The sequence below is a fragment of the Thamnophis elegans genome, chromosome Z (assembly GCF_009769535.1).
Source record: "Thamnophis elegans isolate rThaEle1 chromosome Z, rThaEle1.pri, whole genome shotgun sequence".
NCBI lineage: Eukaryota > Metazoa > Chordata > Lepidosauria > Squamata > Colubridae > Thamnophis > Thamnophis elegans.
The window spans coordinates 116506545-116533941 of NC_045558.1; the positions used below are offsets into that span (position 1 = coordinate 116506545).

Sequence of the window (27397 nt, forward strand, 5' to 3'; positions counted from 1 at the left end):
GAGTTACCTTATGGCAAGAAGGGGGAACCAATAAATTTTATAATTAATACAATAAAATAGCAATAGCACTTATATACCGCTTCACAGTGCTTTACAGCCCTCTCTAAGTGGTTATTGCCTCCAACAATCTGGGTCCTCATTCTACCCACCTCGGAAGGATGGAAGGCTGAGTTAACCTTGAGCCTGGTGAGATTTGAATTGCCAAATATCAGGCAGCCGGCAGTCAGCAGAAGTAGCCTGCAGTACCATACTCTAACCACTGCTCCACCGTGGCTCATAAATAAAACTGAAATGATTTCCCCCCTCTTTTCTTTTTACTCTCCAAAAAATAGAGAGGGATCCTTCTGTAACACGTCCCTCATCCTTCTCCTTTGGTGGCCTGAGATATCTTTTATGTGCCGGTTGCCTAGTCTGTGGCTCTCCATTCTGTCTTCCAAGATCATTCTCACATATTATTAAGTTAGGTTCTTCATGATTACATCTGGAATGTGGTTGCAAAACAATTGTTGAAGATGAGAACTTTATTTGATACTTTTGGATACACTATGAGACCTGTTCTCTCTAAACAGGTGATACTATGTCTGTGATATACAGCGAGGTGGCTGCCGATGAGCCAACTACCAACAGCTTCTGGATGGTGAGTAGCTGATAAGAGGGTCAGGGTGGCAGGAGGGGAGGAGGTTCAATGTATGTGTATGCAACATGTTTGACTCATTTCCTGAGCTAGCCCATTTTAGATCACCAGAATACCTTGAATCTTAAGCTAACCAAAAGGACTGAGTTTGCACCACATGCCGAACTACAAAACAAAAATACAAAATAACATCTGGTGGAACGTATTGTATGAACATGGCATCTGAGAATGATGGAAGGTATCTTCCTTCCTTTCCTTTCCTTTCCTTCCCTTCCCTTCCTCTTTCTTTCTTCTTTCTTTCTTTCTTTCTTTCTTCTTTCTTTCTTTCTTTCTTTCTTTCTTCTTTCTTTCTTTCTTTCTTTCTTTCTTTCTTTCTTCTTTCTTTCTTTCTTTCTTTCTTCTTTCTTTCTTTCTTTCTTTCTTTCTACAGGCCCACCCAACTTGTGAATGTTATTCTGAATGGCTAACATATTTATAAAATAATTTCAAAAATTTATTACCAAGGAATAAAAAAAGCATTGGTCACCAAACAAAACAATTAATAGAATCCTCTCAAAACTCATCTAACCTTCAACCTTCACTTCCATCCTGGGTTTTAATGCTTTATGAAAGGCCAGCAAAATCAGGGCTAATCTGATCTCAGGAGGATATAGGGTTTCAGAGAGAAGACACTATGAGGGGGGGGGGAATCACCTTCTTTAATTGAAGGGGTCCAGAGTGTGTCCCCCTTATCAGACCTAATGGGGTGGGTGGAAAAATCTGGAATAATTAAAAAAACATTTATTTGTTTGCTTATTCGCATCCTGCCTTTATTATTTTTATAAACAATTCAATGTGACGAACATATCCAACACACTTCCTCCTCCTATTTTTTCCACAATAACAACTCTGTGAGGTGAGCTGAGCCGAGAGAGAGTGATTGGCCTAAAGTCACCCAGTTGCCTTTCAAGCCTAGGGGTGGGGGGAGGGAATTGAACTCACAGTCTCCTGCTTTCTTGCCCGGTGCCATGGCAGACACCAGACCCAACTGGCTCTGAATTTCATCCAGAAGCACCCGGGAAGCTTGTGTAGGTCTCAGAGGAGAGGTGTAACATGGGCATCCCAAAGGCCACCTATAAGCTGCCCATTTTGCAATTTCTGAACTGGCTACAAGGGCCAGTTCCTTGGGATAAAAATTAGTGAAGTGAAGACTGCATGACATTGAGGAAAGGGTAGTAAAAAGATAAATTGGGAGAGCTGAGGTACTGAAGGTTTCTGATTTTCTTAAAGGCATATCCAAGTTGTAGGCTAGATTAGAAAGTTGGGTGGGGGGAGAAGAAAGCAATAACAGTCCCAAATTACTGTGAAGAAAGCCACATTAGGATATCATTAGTCTGCTTATTCAAAATTTCCCTTTCTCTTAATGTGGATTTTTCATTATCACATCACTTAATCTTAAACAGGAAAAAAGAACTTGACTATAGCACTGCAAACTTCAGTATCAGAATTTTTTGTTATGTCTGGCAACATTTCCCCCCATTTATTTAAAAAATAAATGATACATTAAAAACAATGTTCCTTGAACTTCAGACTAGCTACTCATACTTTAGCCTACTGGGTTGAGTGAACCCAGCTCATAATTTATGATTCTCTTGTGTTGTGCAAATTCTGAGAAGTGGGTTAATTGAGCACATTGTAATTTGGTAAATTATGGATTAGCATGTTGTGCAAAGACTTCCAGTTTTAAAAACACATTTATCCCATATTCTTTTAGAATAATTAAAAGTCAAAATACCTAATTTATACTTGTTTTTCTGGAACGCTTAATGATAGTGCTTGGGATTCTCTGTTTTTCAAAAACCTCAAATGGGGTTGGTTTGATTCTGGTTGGAATTCACAGGAGGACCCCAGAGGAGGTAGAACTCTGTGGGATTTGGAAGGGAAGGCATTAAATGGTAGGCACTGTTTTGAAGGGGCATTCCTCCACCACAAGACGGAGACCACTCCCCATCCCTTCTTCCCATCCCTTCTCCTGCAGCCCAATTGCTACCAGAGCACAGTCAAACGTCTGGATGATGGGTACCGTGTCTGTGACCAGATTGTAGCTTGCTTCCAGGAACGGGCAAAGATTGAACGTAACTATGCTTTGATGATGGATGAATGGTCTCGCAAATGGCGGCCCCTGGTTGACGCAAGTGAGTGGCTTCATCCTTTTTCTGTGGCTGTTCCAAATTCTGGTTTGCTTTATATGCGGGTTTCATTTGAAAGAAATGGGGATCTGGGGGGAAAAACTGATAGAAATGTGTGTTCTAACTATAAATTAGTATGTTTGCTATTTCCTCAAGGATTAAGGCCAACACTTTGCCACACCTAGAATGTTTATTCTCAAGTTATTTGCAACATTACTTGTTGTAAATTACGTGTTGTAAATCCAACCTTCCTTGTATCTTTAATGCATGTCTATGTCTCCAAGTTCTGAGTTATGCAGTTTTACCCTGATTTATTTCTGTAGGCAAAGCATCAGCCCACCACAAAAACAGAAAGCAATATAGGGAATTGGAGGAATTAATTATTACCCCATCAGCCTTTTGGGGTCTTTCCGCACTTATACCTAACTATTCCCCCAAAGCATTCTTGCAACATCTTTTTCCTACCATGTGCCCATGATGTTGCCTTCAATTTGTCCCCAGTCCATGAGTGAAATATATTATTATTTGCTATGTTAAGGGGCTCAGTGACTCAGTGGCTAAGATGCTGAGCTTGTCAATCAGAAAGGTTGGCAGTTTGGCGGTTTGAGTTCCTAGTGCTACATAATGGAGTGAGCTCCTGTTACTTGTCCCACATTCTGCCAACCTAGCAATTCGAAAGCTTGTTTAAAATGAATGTAGAAAAATAGGGCCCACCTTTGATGGGAGGGTAATAGCATTCCATACACCTTCGCTATTTAGTCATAGTGGCCACATGACCACGGACATGTCTTCGGACAGTGCTGGCTCTTTGGCTTTGAAATGGAGATGAGCATCGCCCCCTAGTGTCGGGAACGACTAGCACATATGTGCGAGGGGAACCTTTACTTTTACCTTATGTTAAAAGGTATTTCCCTTTTAGTCCAAAATCATTCAAGGACAACCTCGAGGAATATAAAATCAGGTTTTATCACCAGTTACATTACATATAATGGTGATTGCAATGATTAGGAATGGTGGAAACAAGGGACAGCAAATGTTGTAGAGTTTTTTAGAGATCCCATGGATGTAAAAAAAAAAAAAGCTGGAAAAGTCTCTTTTTCTATTTCAAGATTCAGTAAAGTTTGTTCTTGCCATAAACTTTTAGTTTTTTCTTTTTATTCCTAGAATATACTATGAAACCATTTCAAAATATGTTCCAGGAAAATTCTCCTTTCAACTTTCCCAGCCCTGCTGTATTTATCTAGAATGTTGATATAGCTAGTCATAATACTATAATGAATTTCCCCAAACCAGCCCTAGTTGTAACTTCAAAAGATGGGTAGATAATTCCCATGATATGGGACTGGGTGATTTTTCCCCCCTTTGAAGTAATGATTTCATCGTGATAAAGTGTATGGGAGGATAAGTGTTTCTGACAGGATGGTAATATCTTTGCTCTGATACCTACAGAAGAAACTGGTTTTTCCAAGGATAGTTGCTGTTGACAACCTATGCAATTGAAAAGCCAAATAAACCGTGCCTTTTAAAAGTTATCTAAGAAAATCTAGATGTTCTATATTCCAGAGACTTGCCCTGCGGCATTTTAACATCTATTATATGAGAATGCTGTTAGGTTTTTTTTAATGTACCTGAAACTGCAGTCTTGAGCAATTAGTAAAATGCTGGGACTCATCTGCAAATAATTCAGGATACATATATTTTTGGGAATTATCTCCTAGAGTCCAGGTGATGTCATTCCAAAGGATGCTGTCATCATGTTATTATAGATTTTAAAGCATAGTTGGGTAGTCTGTGATCAGGAAGTGTCCTCTCAAAAATCAGTAATAAATGTTGCACTATATAGAACATCATGAGGCCCATTTCTGTAGCCCAAGAGCATAGCTGAAATACCTGATATAAAATTCATGGCTGCCATTTGGCCAATGGTGTTTGCAAGGTGTGATTTAAAAAAAATCAAGCTGTTCACTATGATAAGGCATGATAAGGCAATCAAAGCACCTTGATGAAACATTAAAAAAAACAGGTAGAGTTTCAATTACACAGTCACAGCTACGTACCATCTTGGCTTTTTAAATCATATTCTAGAGACACTCCTACAGCTGCCATATCATTTATCTGGCTGATTCCACTTAAATAGCAATAGCAGCTAGACTTATATACCGTTTCAGGGTGCTTTATAGCTTTCCCTAAGTGGTTTACATAGCCAGCATATTTCCCCCAACAATCTGGGTCCTCATTTTTCCAACCTCGGAAGAATAAAAGGCTGAGTCAACCTTGAGCTGAATTAGCCTGCAGTACTGTATTCTAACCACTGCACCACCATGGTTCTTGTGGTAAAGCAGCACTTCTCAATGTTGCCCCCTCCAAGATGTGTGGATAGCACAGGTGGCTGAGGAATTCTGGGAGTTGAAGTCCAAATGTGGCCAAGGTTGAAAAAGACTCATTTAGAGTAGGCCAATTTTCTGTCCTACTCTAGGACAGGAATATGGATTTCTGCCCACCTCACTTCCCTTGTACTAACATCTGCGTTAGTGGAGAAAATCCCGCACATGATTACAGCAGAGTAAAAGTTGCCAGCAAAGTCAATTTTTAAATGGCTTCTCTGCCTAGTTCACTTCTCCAGTTTTCCGATTCCTCAATAAAGCATCAAGTTTGCATTCTTCAAATCCCAAGAAATCACTTGTTCTCAATTTTGCTGCAGTGAAGGAATTTATGAATTCCTGTCATTACCCATCCTTCTTCCTTCACTTCTAGGCCCGGTATATGGTTCCCTACTCCGGGCATGGCAAGCTTTCCTGGGGGCTTCTGAGCGGTTAAGCCAAATACACATGGAGATGCAAAGGGCTTTGGTCTCTGAGGATGCTGGACGTATCCGATCCTGGCAGCATGACTCCTATCACCGCAAGCTCTTTGGGGGCTTCAAGGAGACTTGCGAGCTAGAAAATGGTTTCCAGCGGGCTCAGAAACCCTGGACTAAGAAGCTCAAGAAGGTAGGAAGAACCTTTGGGAATTCTCTAGGTGTAGAGATAGGTAAAGGGATGCGGTGGCTCAGTGGCTAAGACGCTGAGCTTGTTGATCAGAAAGTTTGGCAGTTTGGCGGTTCGAATCCTGAGCGCCTTGTAACGGAGTGAGCTCCCGTTACTTGTCCTAGCTTCTGCCATACTAGCAGTTCGAAAGCATGTAAAAATGCAAGTAGAAAAATAGAGACCACCTTTGGTGGGAAGGTAATAGCATTCCATGTGCCTTTGGCATTTAGTCATGCCAGCCACATGAACACGGACCATCTTCGGACAATTCAGTTTTGGCTTTGTAACGGAGATGAGCACCGCTCCCTAGAGTCAGGAATGACTAGCACAAAAGTATGTGGGGAACCTTTACATTTACCTAGAGATAGGTAAAGACATGGAGGAATAGAATCCAAGGATCTAGGTTTCTTAAGGAAACAGAAGAAGCTTTAGAGAAATAAAGGTTTATCTTTATTGTGAGCTTGTATCTCTCTTTCCCTTTTACCCTGATCCCTACCCTTTTCCAACCAGGTCCAACATGAAGCAATAGAATGAGGTTGGAGGGAGTCCTCAGTTTATGAATAGTAGGAGGCTAGCATTGGCTGCCTATGTAGACTTATTTCCTTCCCACTGACGCCATAAATTAAGAGTATATGGAAGCTAAGGAGAAGGATTTCTGGGACTACTGGGTCCCAACTGTCCTGACTTTTCATCCCTTTCCTCCTCATCCTCTTCAACTTCTACATTCAGGCAGAGAAGGCCAAAACTCTTTATCACAAGGCCTGCCGCAAAGAGCACATTGCAACACTGCGGGAGAGTGGAATCCAGACACCATCGGGGGCTGAAGTATCTCCAGATCGGCAGCGTACTTTGCGGGAAGAGCATCAACGTTGTAGCCAAGAAACCAACAAGGTAGGGGAGTGTTCGTACCTCTCTATCTTTTCCATTGCTCCTGGCTGGTTGGGCAGTTTGTCAGATAGGCCAACTACGTTGGCTAAACTTGTGCCTGTTATGTACATCTATTATATGCTACTGTTGGCTTCACCATCAGCTGGCCATGACGGGTACTGCTCAGTTGACGACCACAATTGAGTCCAAAATTTCTGTTGCTAAGTGAGGAATTTATTAAGTGAGTTTTGCCCCATGTTATGAACTGTCTTGCTACAGTTGTTAAGTGAATTGCTAGAGGTGTTACGTTAGTAACATGGTTGTTAAGTGAATCTGTCTTCCCCATTGACTTTACTTGTCAGAAGGTTGCAAAAGGGGAATCACGTCGCCCCAGGAAACTGCAACCGCTATAAGTGTGAGTCAGTTGCCAAGCATCTGAATTTTGATGACATCATCATGGGGAGGCTTCAATGGTCATAAGTCATTTTTTTCATTGCTGTTGTTTCTTCAGACGGTCACTAAATGAATTGTTTTAAGTCAAGGACTGCCTATATTTTGTTTAAAATATAAAGCAGAAACAGAACTACAGTTCCCAGCATTCTTCATTTTAGGCCAGAGTGGCACCAGTTGTTCTGAGTTATTTTTTAGCAACATCTAGAGAACTAACGGTTCCCTGATACTTTTATCAAATATATCAATTGACTGGTGGGGTTAGAGAACATGTCCCACCGCTTGCACCTTCAGTATAAGGGTGTGTGTGTGTCTCTGACTTAGGACACAGTTGGGACCAAAATTTCCATTCTTAAGCAAAGCAGTTAAGTTAATCATACCCAATTTTGTGTCCTTTTTTTGCCATGGTCATTAAGCAAATCACTACATCCGTTCACCACGTGGTTGTTAAATGAATCCTGATTCCATCTTTGACTTTGCTTGTTGGAAGTCAGTTAAGACTAAGGTCGCAAATGGTGATCACATGATCCCCCCCCCCAAAAAAAAACTGCAACTATTGTAAACAAATGCCAGGTGTCAAGTGCCTAATTTGATCACGTGACCATGGGGCTGCTGCAAAAATCATAATCAGAGCCTCGGTGGTACAGTGGTTAGAGTGCTGCAATGCAGGCTACTTCAATTTGGCAGTTCAAATCTCACCAGGCTCAAGGTTGACTCGACCTTTCATCCCTCCAAGATGGGTAGAATGAGGACCCAGATTGTTGGGGGCAAATATGCTGACTCTGTAAACCACTTAGTGAGAGCTGTAAAGCACTGTAAAGCGGTATATAAATCTAAGTGCTATTGCTATAAATGTGAGGACTGGTTGCAAGTCCCTTTTTCAGTGCTATTGTAACTTTGAACAATTGCCAAATCAATTTTTTACTGTGCAGTAATGATTGAGATCTTTTGCTAATATCTGAGTAATGTTTGGGACTTGGGGATTTATCTGGAATAAAAAATCCGCAATGATTTAAAGCAAACCGTTTTTCTTTCCTTTGATTGGAAATGCAATTATGCAGAACAATACTGTTGTTGCCTGAGTGCAGCAAACTAAATACAAAATCTGTTTGAAGAACAGTGTGACCTTTTAATATTCTGGATTGGGTTCAAAAAGAAAATTAAATAATTATGAATTGCAGATTTTTTTTCCAAGTCAGCCAATTCAAACCTTTTTGCTCATCAAGATGCTGGGTGTGCAGAGTTTTTTTTTTTTAACGCAGAATTGCAGAACAGTAAGAGCAAATTATGAACACATATTACAATGTGAAGGACACAATTCTACACATATGATGTATATATAACACATATCGAAGATAAAACTTTTCACACAAAAATTAGTGTCCTCACCAAAATCACCTCAAATATTACAAAGTGTTGACAACCTCATCCCAAGATCTGACAAGATCTCAGAAATCTCAAGAGTCAGCCAGAATCTTGTGAGATTGCATGAATTTGTAAACATTCAGCAATTATAGACACACACACAAACATACATACATACACGCACACACATATATATACACAAACATACATACATACATATACATATACATATACATATACATATACATATACATATACATATACATATACATATACATATATATATATATATATATATATATATATATATATATATATATATAAATAATGCTAATTTAATTTGGAGTGGTATGATGCGATTTGAGTGGGAGTGCATATTCTAACACTCACAGGCATTGATCTCTGCCTACTTCCTACATTCATTCAAGTTTCCTGGTCTAAGGCAGGAGATAACCCATCAATCTTATTTAGCTCCCCAAAGCATCAGATGAGTTTCTTCCTCCCTCACCCTGCAATGCAGCAAAACCAACCAGCCTGGTTACTGTGGGCCACAAGGAGTGGCCTGCAGCTGAATGAGCATTGCCTTGTCCAAGACATGTGAGAGCATATGTTTAGGGATAGGGATTCCAAAGATTGGAGAATTTGAAAGCCTATAAATCTTTTTGGCTCTGGTCAACAGATCCGTGAACGTTATCAGAAGGCCCTGCAGGAGCTCGACCGTTGCAGCCCTCGCTACATGGAAGAAATGGAGACTGTGTTTGAGCAGGGGCAGGCTCTGGAGCAGAGACGGATTGTCTTCCTCAAAAGTGCCTTCTTCGCCCTGCATCGGCGTCTGGATATCACTGCAGATTCCAGGTGTGGAAAAAGGAGTCTTGCATCAGGCCCCAAGAATAACACATAGAGTTGTTTCTTCATTGTTGTTGGCCTACAGACAGAATCTTGCCTGACTAAAACCACAATCTACATAGCTATAGATATATATTGTGAACTGCTAGGGAGGTCTGTCTTTGTCTTCTTCCTGCTTACCAGACATCCCAAGCCAATGCCCTTTTGCCTTCTGGAAAGCAACCTCTCCTCCTGTGACTGTAACTACATTTCCACCACAACTTGTGGGCTATATAACTCATACAGCTGGCCTCACATTGTTCAGATCCATTGATTAAAATGAAGATACTGGTATTAAACTTCATGCAGCAGGATTTCCTCTCATTAAAAGAGCCATGCCTCATTGAAAGGGGTGGTAAAATGGCCATTACTGGACACCATGGACATTTTTAAGTTAAAAATGCAATTTATCTACTTCATGCATGACTGAGGAATTCTGAGAGTTGAAATCCTCATATCTTAAAGTTTCTAAGGTTGAGAAACAGTGATTTACTCTATCCTCATGAATGCCAGATATGGATTGTGGTACTGGCTAAAAAGGGATGAAAGGCCACTGCTCCAGATGTGCAGTATCACCATTTGCCATTAGATGGAGGAATAAAGCTAAGGGTGACCATTGAGGAGGGATCAAAAAAGGCAAGATGCTGACTTTAACTATACAGTCAAATCATCATCTTGACTTCTTTGATCACCAGATGACCTGGTGCTTCCTTTATTCCCTTGAACCTATCTCTCCACAGGCAGCTACACCATAGATGTCCTCTGCCCTTTTTACCAGAATGCCACATTCCACAAAAGAACTTGTAATTGATTCACAATTAGATAGTCAGAGGATGCTTCCAGATGTATACTATAATGCTATTATAATCCTAGCTACAATATTGGCACCTGTCCTGGGTTCAACAACTCCTTCCCCATTGCCTACCTTATAGAATATATTCTGATCACAGCTGCCCTGAACTTTCCACTAATAGAGAAATTCATTGGGATTACTTTCTTTTTTCCTGCAGCAAAAAAAAAAAAAAAATCACAATTGTCATGTTCTACAGGCAGCTTTTACTAATTATTAGGCAACAATTATTATTATTATTATACAATTGTATCACAGCGGCCAGTTGTTTCGCCGGATTTGGCATTGGTTACTAGTTGGGCCCCACCCAGGCTTTTATTATTTTATATTATTATTATTATTATTATTATTATTATTATTATTATTATTATTATGCAACAATTTATAAGTACATGAATGTTATACTGAATTATTGAATGACCTGCCCAGAACTAAACAGCTCTCCTTCCCCACCCTTCTGAAATCAGCTCACTCTACCGTAATTGTCTCTGCCCATGTTTCCTGCAGCTGGACACTTGGTGTTGAAATGGGACAACTTACCCTGGCTAACTCGCCCTGGCCCTCTTGCCGTGGCTGACCATGGTCGACTCTGAGGGACAGCTTTTTTCAGCCAACTCACTATGGGACAATTCAATGCAGGATAATTCAAGAGAGGGACAAGGGATACAGGTGATGCCATGTTTTGGCTCACCCCAGCCTGGAGGACTTCTAACTTGAGAAGATTGAAACCAAAAACAAGACAAGGCCCCCTGCAATTCTCTTGTCCCTCTCTTGAGTTATCCCCAATTGAATTGTCCCACAGTGAGCTGTCCTATGGTGAACTGGCTGAAGCGAGTTGTCTGGAATGAGTCAGCCAGGGTGACACAGTTGGGGCAAATCAGCCACAGTGAGCCGACTGCGTCAAATTGTCCTAAATTCCTTGGTTTTAAGGCTTAGGTAAGTCTGCCATTTCCCCTTTTCCTTTTCCTCTCATCCAAACTTCTTATATTTGAGCTACTTCTCCCAACTTCTCAGCTTCTCATAGATAAACCTTCTTATAGATGAAACCTCACTGCTAATTGATTATGTGAAAATGCATCATCAAGCCCAACTCTTAATGATGAGCTTAGGATAACTTTAGGTTTGAACCTTAGACGTCCTTGAGGCTAGAGTGAACCAGAGCTTGAGTCACTTGTTCCTCTTTTGTTCCTCTGCTGAGTTATCCCATGTTGAATTGTCCTACTCCTATGACAAGTTGGGAACAGGAAGTTGGCCATGGTGAGTCGGTTGCAGGAAGACGGCCAGGGCGAGTCAGCTGGGACGAGTTGGCCATGGCAAGTTGTCCCATTCTGCTTAGTGACCACAGAGAGGTTCTCTTCATGACAATCAATGCCTAACCTGTTCTTGCCTCCACGATTTCTACTAAAAAAGTCTCCATTCTACACTATTCCCCCATCTCATGGCCTGACCTTTAAAACAGGAGCTAGTTAAACTATACCTTAGCATCCCTCCCAGGTAAATCTTATCTCTTCCCCAAATATATACCTCCATTAACCTTTCCCCCACCTGATCTTTTTTCCTACATCCTACAACTGTGATGGCGAACTTATGGCACATGTGCCACAGATTGCACAGGGAACCATACTTGCTGGAATGGCAGCTCCAGCACACATATGCGCGCCGGCCAGCTTTTTCGGCCTTCTGGAGAGTCGAGGGAGGCTGTTTTCTCCCTCCCCAGTCTTCAGGAAAGCCTCCGGAGCCTGGGGAGGGTGAAAAACAGGCTCAACGGGTCAACCAGATGTTTGGGAATGAACTTCCAGTTTGCCCATGGGGCCTGTTTTTCACCCTCCCCAGGCTCCGGAGGCTTTCCTGAAGACTGGGGAGGGCAAAAAAAGGGGCCCAAAGGGCCAACTGGACGTTCAGAAACGATCTGTTTCTGCCTTCCGGAGGGTCTCCGGGGGGCCAGGGGAAACCATTTTTGCCCTCCTCAGATTTCAGAAAAGCCTCCAGAGTCTGGGGAGGGTAAAAACTCCTCCCTCCCCATGCAGGAAGTCGTACACGAATTTGCTGTGTGGGTCGTGCGTGCATGCACAGATGGGTAGGGCCAGGTGTGGGGGGGGGGGGAATCACAATTTTGGTACTCCTTTAAAAATAAAAATAAAGGTTAGTTATCCCTGTCCTACAATCTAGCTGCTAAAACTGCAACCTGCCTTGCCTTGTAGCCAATTTTCCTGAAAAGCACCAGGTTGCGCTGTCAATCAGAACATGTTCAATCTTTCTCTCTTGGATACATATTTTGTAATGGTTGGAAAGCACAGTAGAATTCCACCTGGCAAATGTTGCAACTCAGTACATCCTGTAGAAACCTGCAAGTCAGTTTCACAACTTTGTAAACGCCTTGAAGGCAGCATCCTCGGTTAGACTTGTTTTGTACACATTGCTCCTAAGTGGGAATGTTTTGTGCACCCTGCGTGCTTGTATGTGTGATGATTTTCTCATCTTTATCTCTCATTTTCTCCAGTATCCAAGCCGTTTATGGTGATTTGCATCAGGCCATTGAGGAGATAAATGACCAAGAGGATCTTAAATTGTGGCGTAACCGAAATGGCCCAGGAATGCCCATGAACTGGCCAAAATTTGAGGTGGGAAGCATTTCTTCTTCAATGGTAGGAGAACAGCATGCTGCATGTTCTCAGAATCCTTCCGGTTTCCATTTTATGCACATATAGAAAAATGTCCCAGCATAGTAATACAGGTAGTCCTTGACTTACAACAGTTTAGTCATCATTCAAAGTTACGACGACACTGAAAAGAGTGATCATTTTACTCACTTATAACCGCTGCAGCATCCCCATGGTCATGGGATCAAAATTCAAACACTTGACAACTGACTCAGATTTATGACACCTGCAGTGTCTTGGAGTCATATGATCACTGTTTTGCGATCTTTTAACAAGCAAAATCAGATTCGCTTAACATCCATGTTACTAACTTAACAATTGCAGGGATTCACTTAACAACTGTGGCAAGACAGGTCATAAAATGGGGCAAAATTGAGAGAACCCAAAGATATTTCACGAGAGAGTCCTCCATTCATCTACCGCAGTAAAATACCTTGTGTTACCAGAGTTGAAATTTTGGGCTTAGACAACTTAGAACTATGTCGCCTTCAGTCTGACCTAAGCATAGTACATGAAATCATCTGCTACAATGTCCTACCTGTCAATGACTACTTCAGCTTCAACCACAACAGTACACAAGCAAACAACAGATGCAAACTTAAGGTAAACCACTCCAAAGTTGATTGCAGAAAATATGACTTCAGCAATAGAGTAGTGAATGCCTGGAATGTACTACCTGACTCAGTGGTTTCTTTCCCTAACCTCCAAAACTTTAACCTTCAACTGGCTACTGTTGACCTCACCCCATTCCTAAGAGGTCTGCAAGGGGCGTGCATAAGCACACCAACATCCCTACTGTCCCTGTCTTAATGTCCCTTTTTATTCCTATCCTTTTCATGTATTCAAAATCATGTTTATACTTTTATCTGTTATCTTATAAATATGCTTGACAAAATAAATAAATAGAACAAATGTCTCACTTAGCAACAGATATTTGGGGCTCAATTATGTTCATAAATCAAGTTCTACCTGTAGTTTCCAGTAAGAAAAAAATAAATCCACTGTTCAGTTGATTCTAAATCCAGATATTCTCACTTCTCCGTGGTTTTTTCCCTCAGAGACAAAGAATTCCTTCTCTTCAGAGCCTTCAGGCTGACAGTCAACTGTTGTTTATAACATCCTCTGTGACAAAACAATTCAGCTGATAGCTAGGGAAATATTTCAGATTGTTTGATAACAACAGTAATCTCCTTTCTCCCTTTTCTGACAAGTTGCCAGAAATAACATGAAAGAAGTAAAGATTTTTGCTTTCATTTAACATCTCATTTACACCTCCTAACAATTATGGTTTAATAAAAATTAGATTATGTTAAAAATTAGAGCTAGACCCCACAGCTTGGTTTAGGAATCTTCAGACTCTTCAGGCTGACAATCTGATTTAATTAATTATGCTATTTACCTTTGTATTTCTTTCAAGGTAAATTATAGGATTTTACTGTAAAAAAAAATCTTGGCACCAAATGAAATATAAAAGACACCTAAGTTCCAACACCTACGCTCTTCTCTAGGGTTTTGTATAGTCTTGTAAATGGGGCCTGGTTGAAGGAAGGCTTTAGGAATCTATTTATATGGAATACAGAATAACATTTGGAAGGGATCTTGGAGGTCTTCTAGTCCAACACCCTACTCGATCAGGAGCCTTTATAACATGCTGGACAAATGGCTGTCCAATTTCTACTTAAAATCTCCAATCATAGAGCACCCACAACTTCCAGAGGCAAGCCATTCCACTAATTAATTGATTTTGAGAATTATTAATGGCTTTTAAGAAATAGCGACTACAGGTAGTTCTCAACTTACAACCATAATTGAGAGCAGAACTTCTGTTGCTAAGTGAGGCAGTCGTTAAATGAGTTGTGCCCAATTTTATGACCTTTGTTTGCAGGGTCATTAAGTGAATCACATAATTGTTAAGTGAATCCAGCTTCCACCATTGAATTTGTTTGTCGGAAGCTGCCTGGGGAAGCTGCAAATGGCAATCACATGGCCCTGGGACTCTGCAGCTGTCGTAAATATAGGACAGTTGCCAAGTGCCCAAATTTTGATCGTGTCGCCATGGGAACACTGTGACAGTCATAAGTGCAAGGTGGAGTTGTAAATCACTCTTCCCAGCACCTTTTTAACTGAACACTAAGCAAGTGGTGGTAAGTTGAGGTCTCTTTATATTTCCATATATACAAGTCAAGAGGGAAATTGCAAAATAATACTAAAAATTGTTGGGGGCATTAAAAAAAACCCCACTAAACAAATTGCTAGCACGTTTTGATGAAAAATTTTATCAGGGTAAATGTATTACTTTATTAAAGTTCCCATACATTTTTCAATACTTTTTTTTAGAAGGGCAGATTTTATTTTTCTTCTTTGGACTAGCTACTGTCCATCTCTTGAGATAATGTATGGTGGAAAACCCACTTCACCTATCTCCAAAATGTTATAATGCTTTTCATCCTGTGGTGATTAGAGACTTCCTGCGGGTGACTGACAGGTCCAACTACCCAAAAAGGTATCCGCATCAACCAAGCTCTGCCTATTGCAAGGGTGCCCTTTTGATTCCTAACCACTTTCAACTTTTCTTCTTTTTTTTTTTTAATTCTGAATGGGATGCATCCCAAATTCAGATTTCACATTTTCTTCCTCTCCTCTCCTCTCCTCTCCTGCTACCCAGGATTGGAGCCCTAATCTTGACAGGCTACAAGTGAAGATCAAGAAACCCAAGGAACCAGAGAAAGTGACACCTTGTAGCATCTCCCCCTCCCAGAGCTGGTGAGTTGTATCTCCACCTTCCTCTTCCTTCTCACCTTCCAAAATCAGTGAAAGAGCTAGAATGATAAAATAATGTTGGATAATGTGTAACTTGTAGTGTCCATCTTCCAAACTCAATAAACCTACCATATTTTTCGGAGTATAAGACGCACCTTTTTTCCCTCAAAAAAGAGGGTAAAAATCTGGGTGTATCTTATACACTGAATACAGCATTTTTGGCCTACCGAAACCCTGCCCCCTTCACCAAAATGGCTGTGCATAGCCTTTAGGAGGCTTCCAGAGTGCTCCTGGTTGCTGGAGAGGGCAAAAAAGAGCAAACAAAGGGCTGTTTTGCCTCCCCCAGCCCCTAGGAGCACTCTTTAAGCCTCCCAAAGCCTCTGCACACCCTTAAAAAAAATAGTGGCCCATTTTTGCAAAAAACAGGCCATTTTTTGTTCATTCCCCCCCCGCCCCCAGGAGTACTCTACAAGCCTCCCAAAGCTCTGCATTCCCCCCCCCCTTTTTTTTGTTGCAAAAAATGAGGCATTCTGGGGGTTTGGGACACCTGCAGAGTGCAAAAACTTTTTTTAAAAAATTACCTCTTCAAAATCATGGTGCGTCTTATACTCGGGTGCATCTTATAATCCGAAAAATATGGTAATCTTCCCAGGATAAGAGGACTTCTCCTTTCATGGATTGTTAATTGGTTCATAATAAGAAAGCACAGAATAGAAATGGATGGGCACTTTTTCCGATTTTTTTTGGGGGGGGAAAGGGGGGAACAGGAGCTGGAATGATTTTGAGAGAGCTACAAGCCGCCAAAGTTTGCAGATATGATTACAAGCAAGATGGTGAAAACTAGAAATAATTATGAAGAGATTGAATAATCAAATAGCAACTATAGTCCAGTTTAAGTAAGTGTGATGCGATGCCCCAGTGGGGCAGAAAACCCTAAGTTTGCATAAACCCAGAGTTGCTTGTGACTAACCGAAAAAGGATATTGGCCTCAAATAGAGAACTCATTGGCAAGGAAAAGACTGACAATTTGCCAACATGATAATGCAATATATCAAATTCCATGTTAAGGATTACAAGAAAATGGATTGAAAACTCTGAACATTGTAAAGCAATAGCACAAATCTATGTTATGTCTACAGTTTATAGTCCCATCTGCCAGGTTTAAAAAGGATATGGTAAGCTTTTTAAAAAGTGCAAAAGTGAACTCCCAAATGATCTGGGAGATGAAACATTCTTCCTGCAAGAAAAAACTGGAATATTTGAACTTGAAAAGAGGAGGAAGGGGCCTGATTCACATATGGCATAGGAAACCCCTAATTCCTAAACATTAGGGTCAGGGGTCATGTAGTGAAATTGAGGAGATTTGGCTACAGAAAAAAAGCAAGAGTTTCTTTATAGATCATATAATTAAAATATATGGCTATCACTCAGATGCAGTGACAAGCACAGATTTGGATGGTTTTAAAAGTCTTTGGGCCTCTAGCAGGCTCTCTCAACTGCCTTATCTTGCCGGGAGAGGGGGGGGGGGCATCAGAGAAACAATAGGGAGAGGGAGGAACAAAGACTTCAGAGACATCTGGCTGACCACTGGAAAGTTGGGGTGTGATACAAGAGGGTAATCTTATGTTCTTAGTGATCAAGACACTCTTCTACTGGAATACTTGCAACCTCGTAAAGTAAGTGAATAATACATGACAACAGCAGGAAGCCTGTAATTAAGAAAGGGTGATTTGCCTACAGCCACTTATTTATCTGATTAAGGCACCATACCAACCCATGATTTGCTTAATCATTATGAAATAAGCCACATTTGGCTGGGTTCAAACTCTAACCATAAAGCACAAAGTATACAAAACAGGATGGTTGGATTCACCCAGTATGTGTGCGTGGTTTGGACTAGGTAGTTGTAAAACTGTTGAATTTCAACAGTTTTACACACACATAGACTCCCAAAAATTGAGTCCTCCATGATTGATAAGTCTACTCCAATGATTTTGAGGACTCCCAGAATTTCCCGTCAGTCTGTTGCATCATATTCTCTCATATTCTCTTCCACTCGTACCTATTAATTTATCATTAACAGGTACCAGAGGAAATGAGAAGGCACCTTCTCACTTGTGAGCAAAGTCAAAGGATGCCTTCCTTGTCATCGCCACAGATATTCCATCCTACAATCTGACATTGAAAGTTTTGGATCTAATGAAGTCCCTTCTCTTTCTGAAGGCCATCCCTGATTGGCTGCAGGGCTTGCCTTGCCCTTCAATCGGCTTGGATGCTCAGGTCTTTGAGACAATTCTACTTGTTCCTACATGGAGCATTTTTATTTATTTCTGAATGCATAAAATTTCAGTCATGAAAGGAGATCATCAGAGCGAGGCCACTCAAAAAACATGCACTTCAAAAATAGCTCCACATCCCCGCATATAAAGTTTGTTCTGGTTTAACACAAGAGGACTGAAATGGGCATGGGAATGGCAGAGGAGATGCATGTTCTGGTCTCTTTTTTGAGATTTTTGAGTTGCTATAAAACATTTCTCAGAATCTGGGCTTGATAATAGAGGGAACATTTCACAGCTATGCAATTTATTAAACTTAAATGTGGTTAGCTGGTTTTGTGTACTGTGACACCAGAGATGGGTTCCTACTGGTTCAGACTGGTTTGGCTGAGTAGGTAGTAACTTGGCCGGCCACGCCCCCAAATCGGTCATATCAGTGGCGCTGTAGGCACCGCCATCTTGTTTTTTGCTTCTGCGCATGCGCACGTAGTACACATCAAACACACACGCACCCGAAGGGCATCCCTGAGCACATCGGCAGTAACAGAAGCCGGAACCCACCCCTGTGTGGCACCCACTCAAGTATGGTTTATTCATTTTAAAAACTAGGTTGTGACATGAAACGTGATGTCAACTGCCTGGGTTGGTAGCCATGTTTAGGGCTTAGCTACCTATGTGGATGTAGCCAACTGTATTTCATAAACCATTATTTAAAAATAGTTATTACAATGTACATGCTACATCTCTACTATAAGGTCACATGCATGTTTCTTGTTGTGCTTTTATCATAGTACAATACTCCTCCAAAATGTGTATTGGGCCCACTAGAAAGAACATACTCTCTGTGCCAACAGCACTTCCTTAGTTGGGACATGGGTTTATTCCTGTGCAGCTCATCTTTCTCCAATCAGATTTTGAACCTCTGAAAATGCTTTTCAAGTGTGTGTGGGGTGGGTGGGATTAAACATTAGTATCAAGACTTGAATCATCTGTGGTTTGATCCAAAGAAAGCTTCCTAATGCCCTTTCAAGTATTCAGCAAATTTTATAATATGTGATAGGATATGGATGTAATAATTAAAGAGATTTACCTCTCAGTTGCTGTGTTGTTATTATAACATGAGTGATGACAAGAAGACAATAAAACCTTCTGGTCAGGATTTAGTTTTATTTGAAAGGCATCTTTCAGGTTGTGGCGTTTTTTTAAATAAAACTTTAATTTGAAAATCATCTAGGCTGAACTTAACTATTTTATAATACAACCAAATGCTCTGTGGCCAGTTTAGAAATTTGTGCTGATTATTTTTGTGCAGTAAGTTATTTTGAATGTTTATGATTTACTAAAAACCTCATTTTCCAAAGAATTGTGGCTTTAAGTTTGCTTTCAGGAATATTTGAAGACTAATGTTGCTCCTTTACTTAAGAGAGCAATGTATACTTTGTAAGGCAGCCCTGCAATTATAGAGCTGGAATATATTCTTTCTGCTTAATCATGTCAACAGGACTTGCAAAGTAGTCCTTGAGTCACAATCATAATGGAGCCCTGCAATTACAGTGATAAATTGTGACAATCGGAAAGGGAGTCGTGACAAAACTTGATTTTGCAACATTTTTATGGTGGTCATTAAGCGAATGTTGAGGTCATTAAGTGAACCCCTTGTTCGCTATGGGGCAGTTTTTGCCAGAAATAAAAAGTAAACTCTGGTTCCCAGCAAAATGATTGTAAATCATGGTTGGGTGACCACAGGGCACTTCCAACTGATTTGCCAAACAGTCAAAATGCAGCCATGTGACTATGGGGGGGCAGGGGAAACGAACATCGGAACTTTGGAACCGGGTCAAGTTTTGGCAGAGGCCACTGTAACTTTGATCAGTCGCTAAGCAAACAGTCGTAAATTAAGGACTACCAGTACAGGAGCAGGAAGCTGAATAAAATGCTAACTTCAAAATTAAACTTGTTCTCAATTTATACTAACACAAGAACCATTTTTCCCCGGAAATAAGCACTTCCCCTCTTCCCCTCTTCCCCTCAGTTTTGGAACCTAAAATGAGAGATTACAAACCCAATAGTGTAATAAACACGAAAGGAATTTTTAAAAAAATAATTAATGAAGACAACAAAGGGAAGATTTGCAAGGATAGTTTCACTACAAGCAGTTTGTAAATGAAGATTTAATCACCCAGGCCAAAAGTCTCAGTTTTAATAAACGTTGGTCCAATTGCTATGATTTAATCTTTTATGAAACTACAAGCAGTTCTATGAAGCTATGATCTGCTTGTAATTCGTAAGTAACCCAAGCAAACAAAGAGACAGAGATACAGAATTAGAATGCAGATAAAATTACCCTTGTAAAAAAATGAAATATCCCTCAGAAGACTAACTAAGCAGTCGGTCACAATTTTACCCACTTCCTGGTTTTTCTAGGCCCAGTGACATTAAATCTGTTCTCAGGGACCTGGTAACCCATGTCTCGTGCAGACCAACAAGCCAAGGCTTATTGAAAGAAATAAATTATAAGTAATTCTCAACTTACAATCTTTGTTTAGTGCCTGTTCAAAGTTACAATGGAATTTTTAAAAAGTGACTTACAACAAGTTCTCACAGAGACAATCATTACAGAATCTTTGTGGTCAGGCAATCGAAATTCGGGTGTATGGCAACTGGCATGTATTTATGATGTTTGCAGCATCTCAAGGTCATATGAACACCATGCAACTTCCTTAGCCAACTTTTGACAAGCAAAGTCAGTGGAGGAAGTCAAATTCGCTTAAGGATCAATGATTTGCTTACCAATTGCAATGCTCACTTAATAACATAAAGATTGCAACAAAGATTATAAAACTGGGCATGATTCACTTAATAACCACCTTGCTTTGCAGTGGAAATTCTGATCCCAATTGTGGTCCATAAGTCAAGGACTATCTAGAATCTCTAACGTCCACTTCCTGGGATCTCATCTTGGAAGGACAGTTCCTGCGTTTATGGTGTCCTTAAGAAAGTTCAGCTGGCTAGCAGGCCATCCAAGTTTCAGAGTCCCTTTAACTACCGGTATTTATAGATTTTCAGTCCTTTGTTAGTTCCTAAATTTATGATTGTCACTCACATGATAAGGCAAAGAAATGACCAGGTGTCAACATTGATGATCCACAGAAATCCAGATGTAAATATCCTTTTCGCCATGAATTTCACTTGGTAATCTTCAATAAGTCAGTGTCAGATGTTCTTCATACTTCACATTAACCTATAATATAATAACATATAATGTGTTTATTTGTGGCTTACCATGTACCTTACTTTAGCCTCTTGTAGGATATGCAGAAAGAGCCGGGTAAGTATAATAAGCAAAGGTTAAACAAGGTCACTTATAGTCACATTCTCCCTCCTTTCTACAGTCCCAAGCCAGCACCTGCACCAATAGCAGGCCAGCGGGTTCGTGCCGTGTACGATTATATTGGCCAGGAAGCAGATGAGCTAAGTTTCAAGGCAGGTGAGTGTTATCTTCATAATCCTTCCACCCAACGTCATTCTTCAAAGGAAGTCTCATTTCCATAGAAATATTAAAATGGATATGAATGTATTCCAACCTCCTAAAATGGACTCTGATTTCCCTTCTCTTGTCATTTGTATTATTGCATTCTCTTCATTTCCTCAAAAATGCGACCTCCCCCCAAAATAAGCCCCACCCTATTTTTATGTATGTGCCTAATATAAGTGTCGTATAGGGATCATCTGCCTTCTATTCCATGCATCAGGATTGCCTGCTTTCTTCTTTGCACAGCTCAAGTGTGTGTTGACTAAAGGACTGGTGGGCTACAGCTGCTGCCTATCCCCATGCGCTTGCCAATTTTTGTGTGTGTGCCGGGGAGTGGGGTGCACAGCTGGGCTGACCACCCCGAAATTGTGTTTTCCCGAAAATAAGCTCTAGTGCTTATATTGGGGCCCAAAAGAAAGGCAGGTTTTATTTTCTGGGAAACAGAGCATATGAAATTCTAAGGATGGAGATAAGAAATCCATTGCTTAAGGACTTGAAAATCTACCAGCCAGGCTGGAAGGAGTCAAACAAGGACCTAACTTGGAGTCCTTGTGTTGCTGCAAGCAACCAAGATCCATGAAGCCTTCTTTAATTATTCCCAGGGGAAGGCAAGCATTCTGATGAGATTTTTGCAACATAGTGGTAGATAATAAAGTTACTAACTATTGTTATTCATGAATGGGCTGTGGTTGTTTGCACTTGACAAGGATTAGGAGATAGTGGTGTTTCCAGTTACAAAGGTGATTGGTACAACCTTGCTCATCTAATATTATTTTCTCCTATACCAAAGTGATCAGGATAAACGGACAATTGTCCTGCCTCTTCCCAAGGTTGCTCCATACAACTTAGATACAGTGCTATCTACCAATTCTTCAGATGACAGAAAACAATACTAGCATAACAGTTGTTGTCCCACTGTTGGATTTTATTCTGCCATAGAAGAATACCATTAAAGGGCATCCTTGTTTACAGTGAACTAAGGAAAGGACATGAGGGTTGTACTGACTTTGGTTTCCTTCTGTCCCACTAAACATATCAGCCAATGTATTTGAATGGGTTGAGGCTGGGTAACCACTGAGTTCTGACGGAAGATCAAAGATGGGGTTCTGTCTGTCAGAAGTTATTCTAGCCAAGGCTGAAAAGAGTGGTATTAAGCCTGCAATTTTATCCAGACAAGACACACAGCCAGGAGTGCTAGTTCTACTGTAGCTTTATTGTAAGGTGTTTGGGTTTGGATTTCAATTTGTTTTTTGTGCCCTTTGAGTCACTGTTGATGTTAACCAACTGCCTGGATTAGTCCCTGCAATTTTCTTGGCAAGATTTTGGAAGTGGTATGTCATTACGTGTTTCCTAGGGCTGAAAAGGTACGATTGGCCCAAGGTCATCCAGCTGGCCCTGTGCCTTAGTCACTACACTAAACTGGCTCTCTGTTGCAATGTTTCATTAAAAGAATCTTGCAGACGAAAGTATTCTCCCCTTCTTTAATTTCCGGAAAGCTAAGGAGAGTCCCTTTTGAAACATCTCCCACACCATTTCCTCTTCTGTGGCTGAGGTATCTTTTACATGGCAATTGCCCCATGTGAGATTCTCCCTTCTAAGGTCATCCCTCCATACCACCTAGACAAGATGGGCAGCTTACATATCAAATCATAAATAAACAAACAAGCAAATAAATAAATAAATACAGGTGGCAGGAGAAAGGAGGAGTTATCAATTTTTCACTAGCCTCAACCTATGGCACTCATTAACTGTCCACTGGGTGGGTAACGACTTGACCCCCTCCTTCTCTTCAGCCCGGGGAGCTACTGCTAATACTGGGAAGGGCGGCAGGAGAAGAGGGCAGCCAATTCATTATTAGGATTCTTGGGAGGCAGGCTAGACTTAAACTTTATCCATCCTCACCTTTGCAATACTGAAAAGTGCTGTATCTTCACTACAGTTGGCAGCAGGAATTTTAATTTGGATTTGCATAAGGCAGGTAAGATTAAAGTATTCCTCCTTCTTGCCTCACAGCCCTGTTGAATATTTATTTATGCTGATTCTAATGGGAAACCTGTTCCCCTTTGTCCAACTGCGGCTGATCAGCAGAGTAACTTGAGTTCCTTCAATCAGGAGGACCATGACCAAGGATCTTCTCCTTCTTTTTGTGGGTTTCATTTAGTGATGTTCGAAGTCACAACGACACTGAAAAAAGTGACTTGTGACTGTTTTTCACACTGTTGCAGCATCCCCATGGTAATGTGGTCAAAATTCAGACTTGGGCAACTGACTCATATATTACAATGGTTACAGTGTCCCTGAGTCTTGTGATCACCTTTTGCAGCTTCTGGCAAGCCAGGTTAATGGGGAAGCCAGATTCACTTAAACTACTGTGTTACTTACTTAACAACTGCAGTGATCCATTTAATAAAGGTGGCAAGAAAGGTCATAAAATGGGGCAAAACTCACATGTCTTGCTTAGCAACAGAAATTTTGGATTCAATTGTGGCCATAAGTCGAGGACTACCAGTAATATTTATGAACAAGATGGATGCCTTACAAACCAAACATAGAAGGCAAACATCATGCCTACTACTTCCAGCGTCAGAGTTGTTACCCTGATCTCCAAGGTATTTCAAGCCTCAACTAATCGGCATCTCCGTCCCTTGTTCCAGAACATAGACTCATGCATACACACCTCTTACTCATTAAGGCTCAGCAAGGCACATGTGGCTCATTTTCTCAAAGCTGTGGGGGCTGATTCTCAAGAGATCTTTCCCAAACATTATTTTTCCTTAAGGAAACATCAAGACTCTGGGCCATTAACAAGCAATCTTCTGAACAAAGGCATGGCTAGCCAGCAACCACAATGCTATTGTGAAAGTATTGTAACACCACAAGAACAACGAGTTTAGCTACAGTTGCCTACTCCTAGGCATAATTGAAATTGGTGGGCATGCTGGCTCCCTTGAGCAATATCTAACCTGAATTGGGAAGTAAGGAAGTGGCGATCCACTAGATCTGAAGAGTTCCAGGATGGGAAAGACAATTCTTAAATCTGATTGATTTTAGTCTTTTTTTAGTTAGCAAAACATTGGTGGTATATTAGAACTGCTGGTTTTTGACATGTTAGAACTTGAGACGAGATGGCTGGCTTTGAAATTACATATGAGTGTGTGTATGTGTGTATGTGTATTCTTTTACTTAAAATTCATGTTAATAAAATGCAAAGAGGTATATGGGCCTGGAAAAGGATGCAATAAATAAAATGACTAAAAAAATATTACCATCTTGATCTTCTGTTAAAAAACAAAACAAAAATTCATTGCTTTAAATCAGATGTACAGTTTTTCTTCCAGCACTCTATGTTAATTCTTTTGGTAAGTCTCCATGCTTGCTTTAATAGATTCTAAATTAATCCCTGGGAATATAGCCAAGAAAAAACAAATGCATTCCCAACACGTAGTCATCAACCCAGAATCATATTAACAGTCCTACTATTCTAAATGTGACAATACCAGAACAAGGCTAGTATTAATAGCAATACTGTTTTATGTATCTATTTTATACATATCTTCAATTAACTAACTAGTTCCTTACAATATCATTAATAAATATTTAAAAGGTTTTCACTGTATTTTTTTTTATTTTTAGAAAAACATAAAACAAACAAACATAAACACGCACAAAATAAAAACCCTTCTCCAATAACTTACAGTGTGTGGATTGGTTACAAACTTTTGTGCATTCTCACAATAGTCTTCAATTGCAGTTTACATACTCATACCATCAATCTAATATATATGTATGCAATTGTTAGGGTTATTAAACATTCATTTTACTATAGCTATTATTACATCCTTTTTATGTAAAATATTCTAAATTTAAAATAAATTTATATTATGGCATTTCATTACATCATCCTGAAATCATCCAATAATATTACATCTTTATATTCCATTCTATATAGAATTGCTTAGCCTTTATAACAAAGCTTTTAAACATCCTCTCCACGGCCCTCACTTACAATTTGTATAAAATTTCATATTATCCATCTATTGTATATATATGCATTATTTACCATTTTTAATCATTTGTTTAGCTATAACTATTATTACTTTATTTTATACATAATACTCTAAATTTAACTAAATTTAACTTAATTTTTATTCTAACATTTCATTTCATCACGTGGACTTTATTGTTCATTTCATATCTTGTAAAGACTCCAAACCTTCCATCTGTTCCTTCCATCCGCTTGCCTTTAGTTATCACCGATGTTTCTGCCAGAATTTCTCTCATTGTTTCTGCCAGATTTTTTCCTTTTCTTCTTTCATGTTTTGAAGTTTGAGATAGAGTTCCAGTTCGTTAATCTCTCCTTTCAACATTTCACTCCTGGCATTTCCAACTATGCTTGATTTGCTGTCAATATCAACAATTTTCTTATCACTTTGTTCATATTTTTCTTCAATTTTATGAACGCTATCCTCAAATTTCATCATCATTTTGTAAATATTCTCAATTCTTCCCTCTATTTTTTCTGTTTTTTGTTCTATGTTGTCCATTCTCTTTTCAATGTTTTCTGTACTTATTTGTACTTTTTGAATTTCTAACATAATGATTTGCAACATTAATTCTTTTTCTTCTTCATGTTGCGCCATTCTTCCAGGTTATAAACACTGCCACTAAAACATCCAAGGCTTTTTTGTTAAGTTTCAAACAAGTTCACTATAATGTTTCAAGTCAAGGCTTTCTCTTCACTCCAGTCCAGCTATTGATAGTACTCCAGAAGAGCATCTGCATAAACAATCTGTACTCTTCCCACTATCCCTTTTAATAAACAAAATCAGGAGCCTTGAAATATAAGATGTGAGTTAGATGTTCAAAGGAAATAAGAAAAAAATGATGTTTCCAAGCCTCCAGCCTCTAGGTGTTGTTACTTCTTTTTCCTCTGCTTTTATCCCTCTCTTTAAATTCCAAACTTAAGAAAAAAAAGTGGTTAAAAGCAAACAATCCAGCCAAGCATTGTAAAAAGAAGAGAAAGAAAATCATAATCCACTAATATGAAAAAAGAAGAAAAATAGAAGAGGGAAAAAAGAAACCAGTCCAATTTAAAAAGTAAGAGGCATTTGTAAAAGTTCCATTGATATTTTGTTTTTAAAAAATATAATATACTAAGTTTAATTCAGGCTTAATTCACCACTTACTCTCTTCTGTCTTCAATTTTAATTTTACTCCAAGTCTTTTTGGGTGTCAGACCAGTTTATTGACTCAAACTATTTCACCCTTCCCATTATCTGTAATAATTTATGAGATCTTCCCCTGCTTTTTCTTTTCAGGAGAGCTTCTCACCAAATTAGAAGATGAGGATGAACAAGGCTGGTGCAAAGGAGTGACTGACAGTGGACATGTGGGCCTCTACCCTGCCAACTATGTGGAACCCATACAGGGTTAGATAGAATGGGCAAAAACGGGGGAGTGGGTGTGGAAGGGAAGATGGGATGGGATGCGGGGGGGGGGGGGGGACTTACCCAATCAGTAAAATTACATTATATATAATTTGCATTTCTGAGATCACATTTTGCAAGACGAAAGATGCAAAATTCAGTTCCTTCAGAGATCCAGTTGCATTTTGATAGTCATGAAGGTTGTTAGCTTATGCAGGTGTGAAGTTCACCCTGAAAACTGTGGGAAATACTAGTGAAATCTCAGAAGCTGCAGTGGGTTGGTGGGTGGGTCCACATGGAACCTCACATGGGTGATTCTGGCTTTTGCATTCAGCATAGCTTTTTGTCCCTCCCTTTAGTTGTAGAATAAATGAATTGCAAAGCAAGCCCTCTGAAGCTCCATTTACATATTGTATTCACAGAAAGCAAGCCTTTTGTTGTTTCGAGGGTGGCACAAATTGTTAAAGTAGACTCAAATAATAAAGACTCAGAAACAAA

At 40.0% G+C, this 27397-nt stretch overlaps 1 protein-coding gene across 4 annotated transcripts in view; it reads left to right on the forward strand.

Moving 5' to 3' along the window:
• The window catches only part of LOC116520697 (protein kinase C and casein kinase substrate in neurons protein 2-like), a 50924-nt gene extending 23987 nt beyond the window's left edge, over positions 1-26937 (forward strand). For all 4 annotated transcript variants that reach the window (XM_032234996.1, XM_032234999.1, XM_032234995.1 and 1 more), the window contains exons 2-10: positions 570-637; positions 2652-2808; positions 5557-5792; positions 6558-6719; positions 9190-9365; positions 12746-12866; positions 15571-15668; positions 21334-21428; positions 26792-26937. In XM_032234996.1, coding sequence (XP_032090887.1) covers positions 578-637; positions 2652-2808; positions 5557-5792; positions 6558-6719; positions 9190-9365; positions 12746-12866; positions 15571-15668; positions 21334-21428; positions 26792-26907 — 1221 coding nt within the window. In that variant the 5' untranslated portion in view covers positions 570-577 and the 3' untranslated portion in view covers positions 26908-26937. The remainder of the gene's footprint in view (positions 1-569; positions 638-2651; positions 2809-5556; positions 5793-6557; positions 6720-9189; positions 9366-12745; positions 12867-15570; positions 15669-21333; positions 21429-26791) is intronic.
• The last annotated feature ends 460 nt before the right edge of the window (positions 26938-27397 follow it).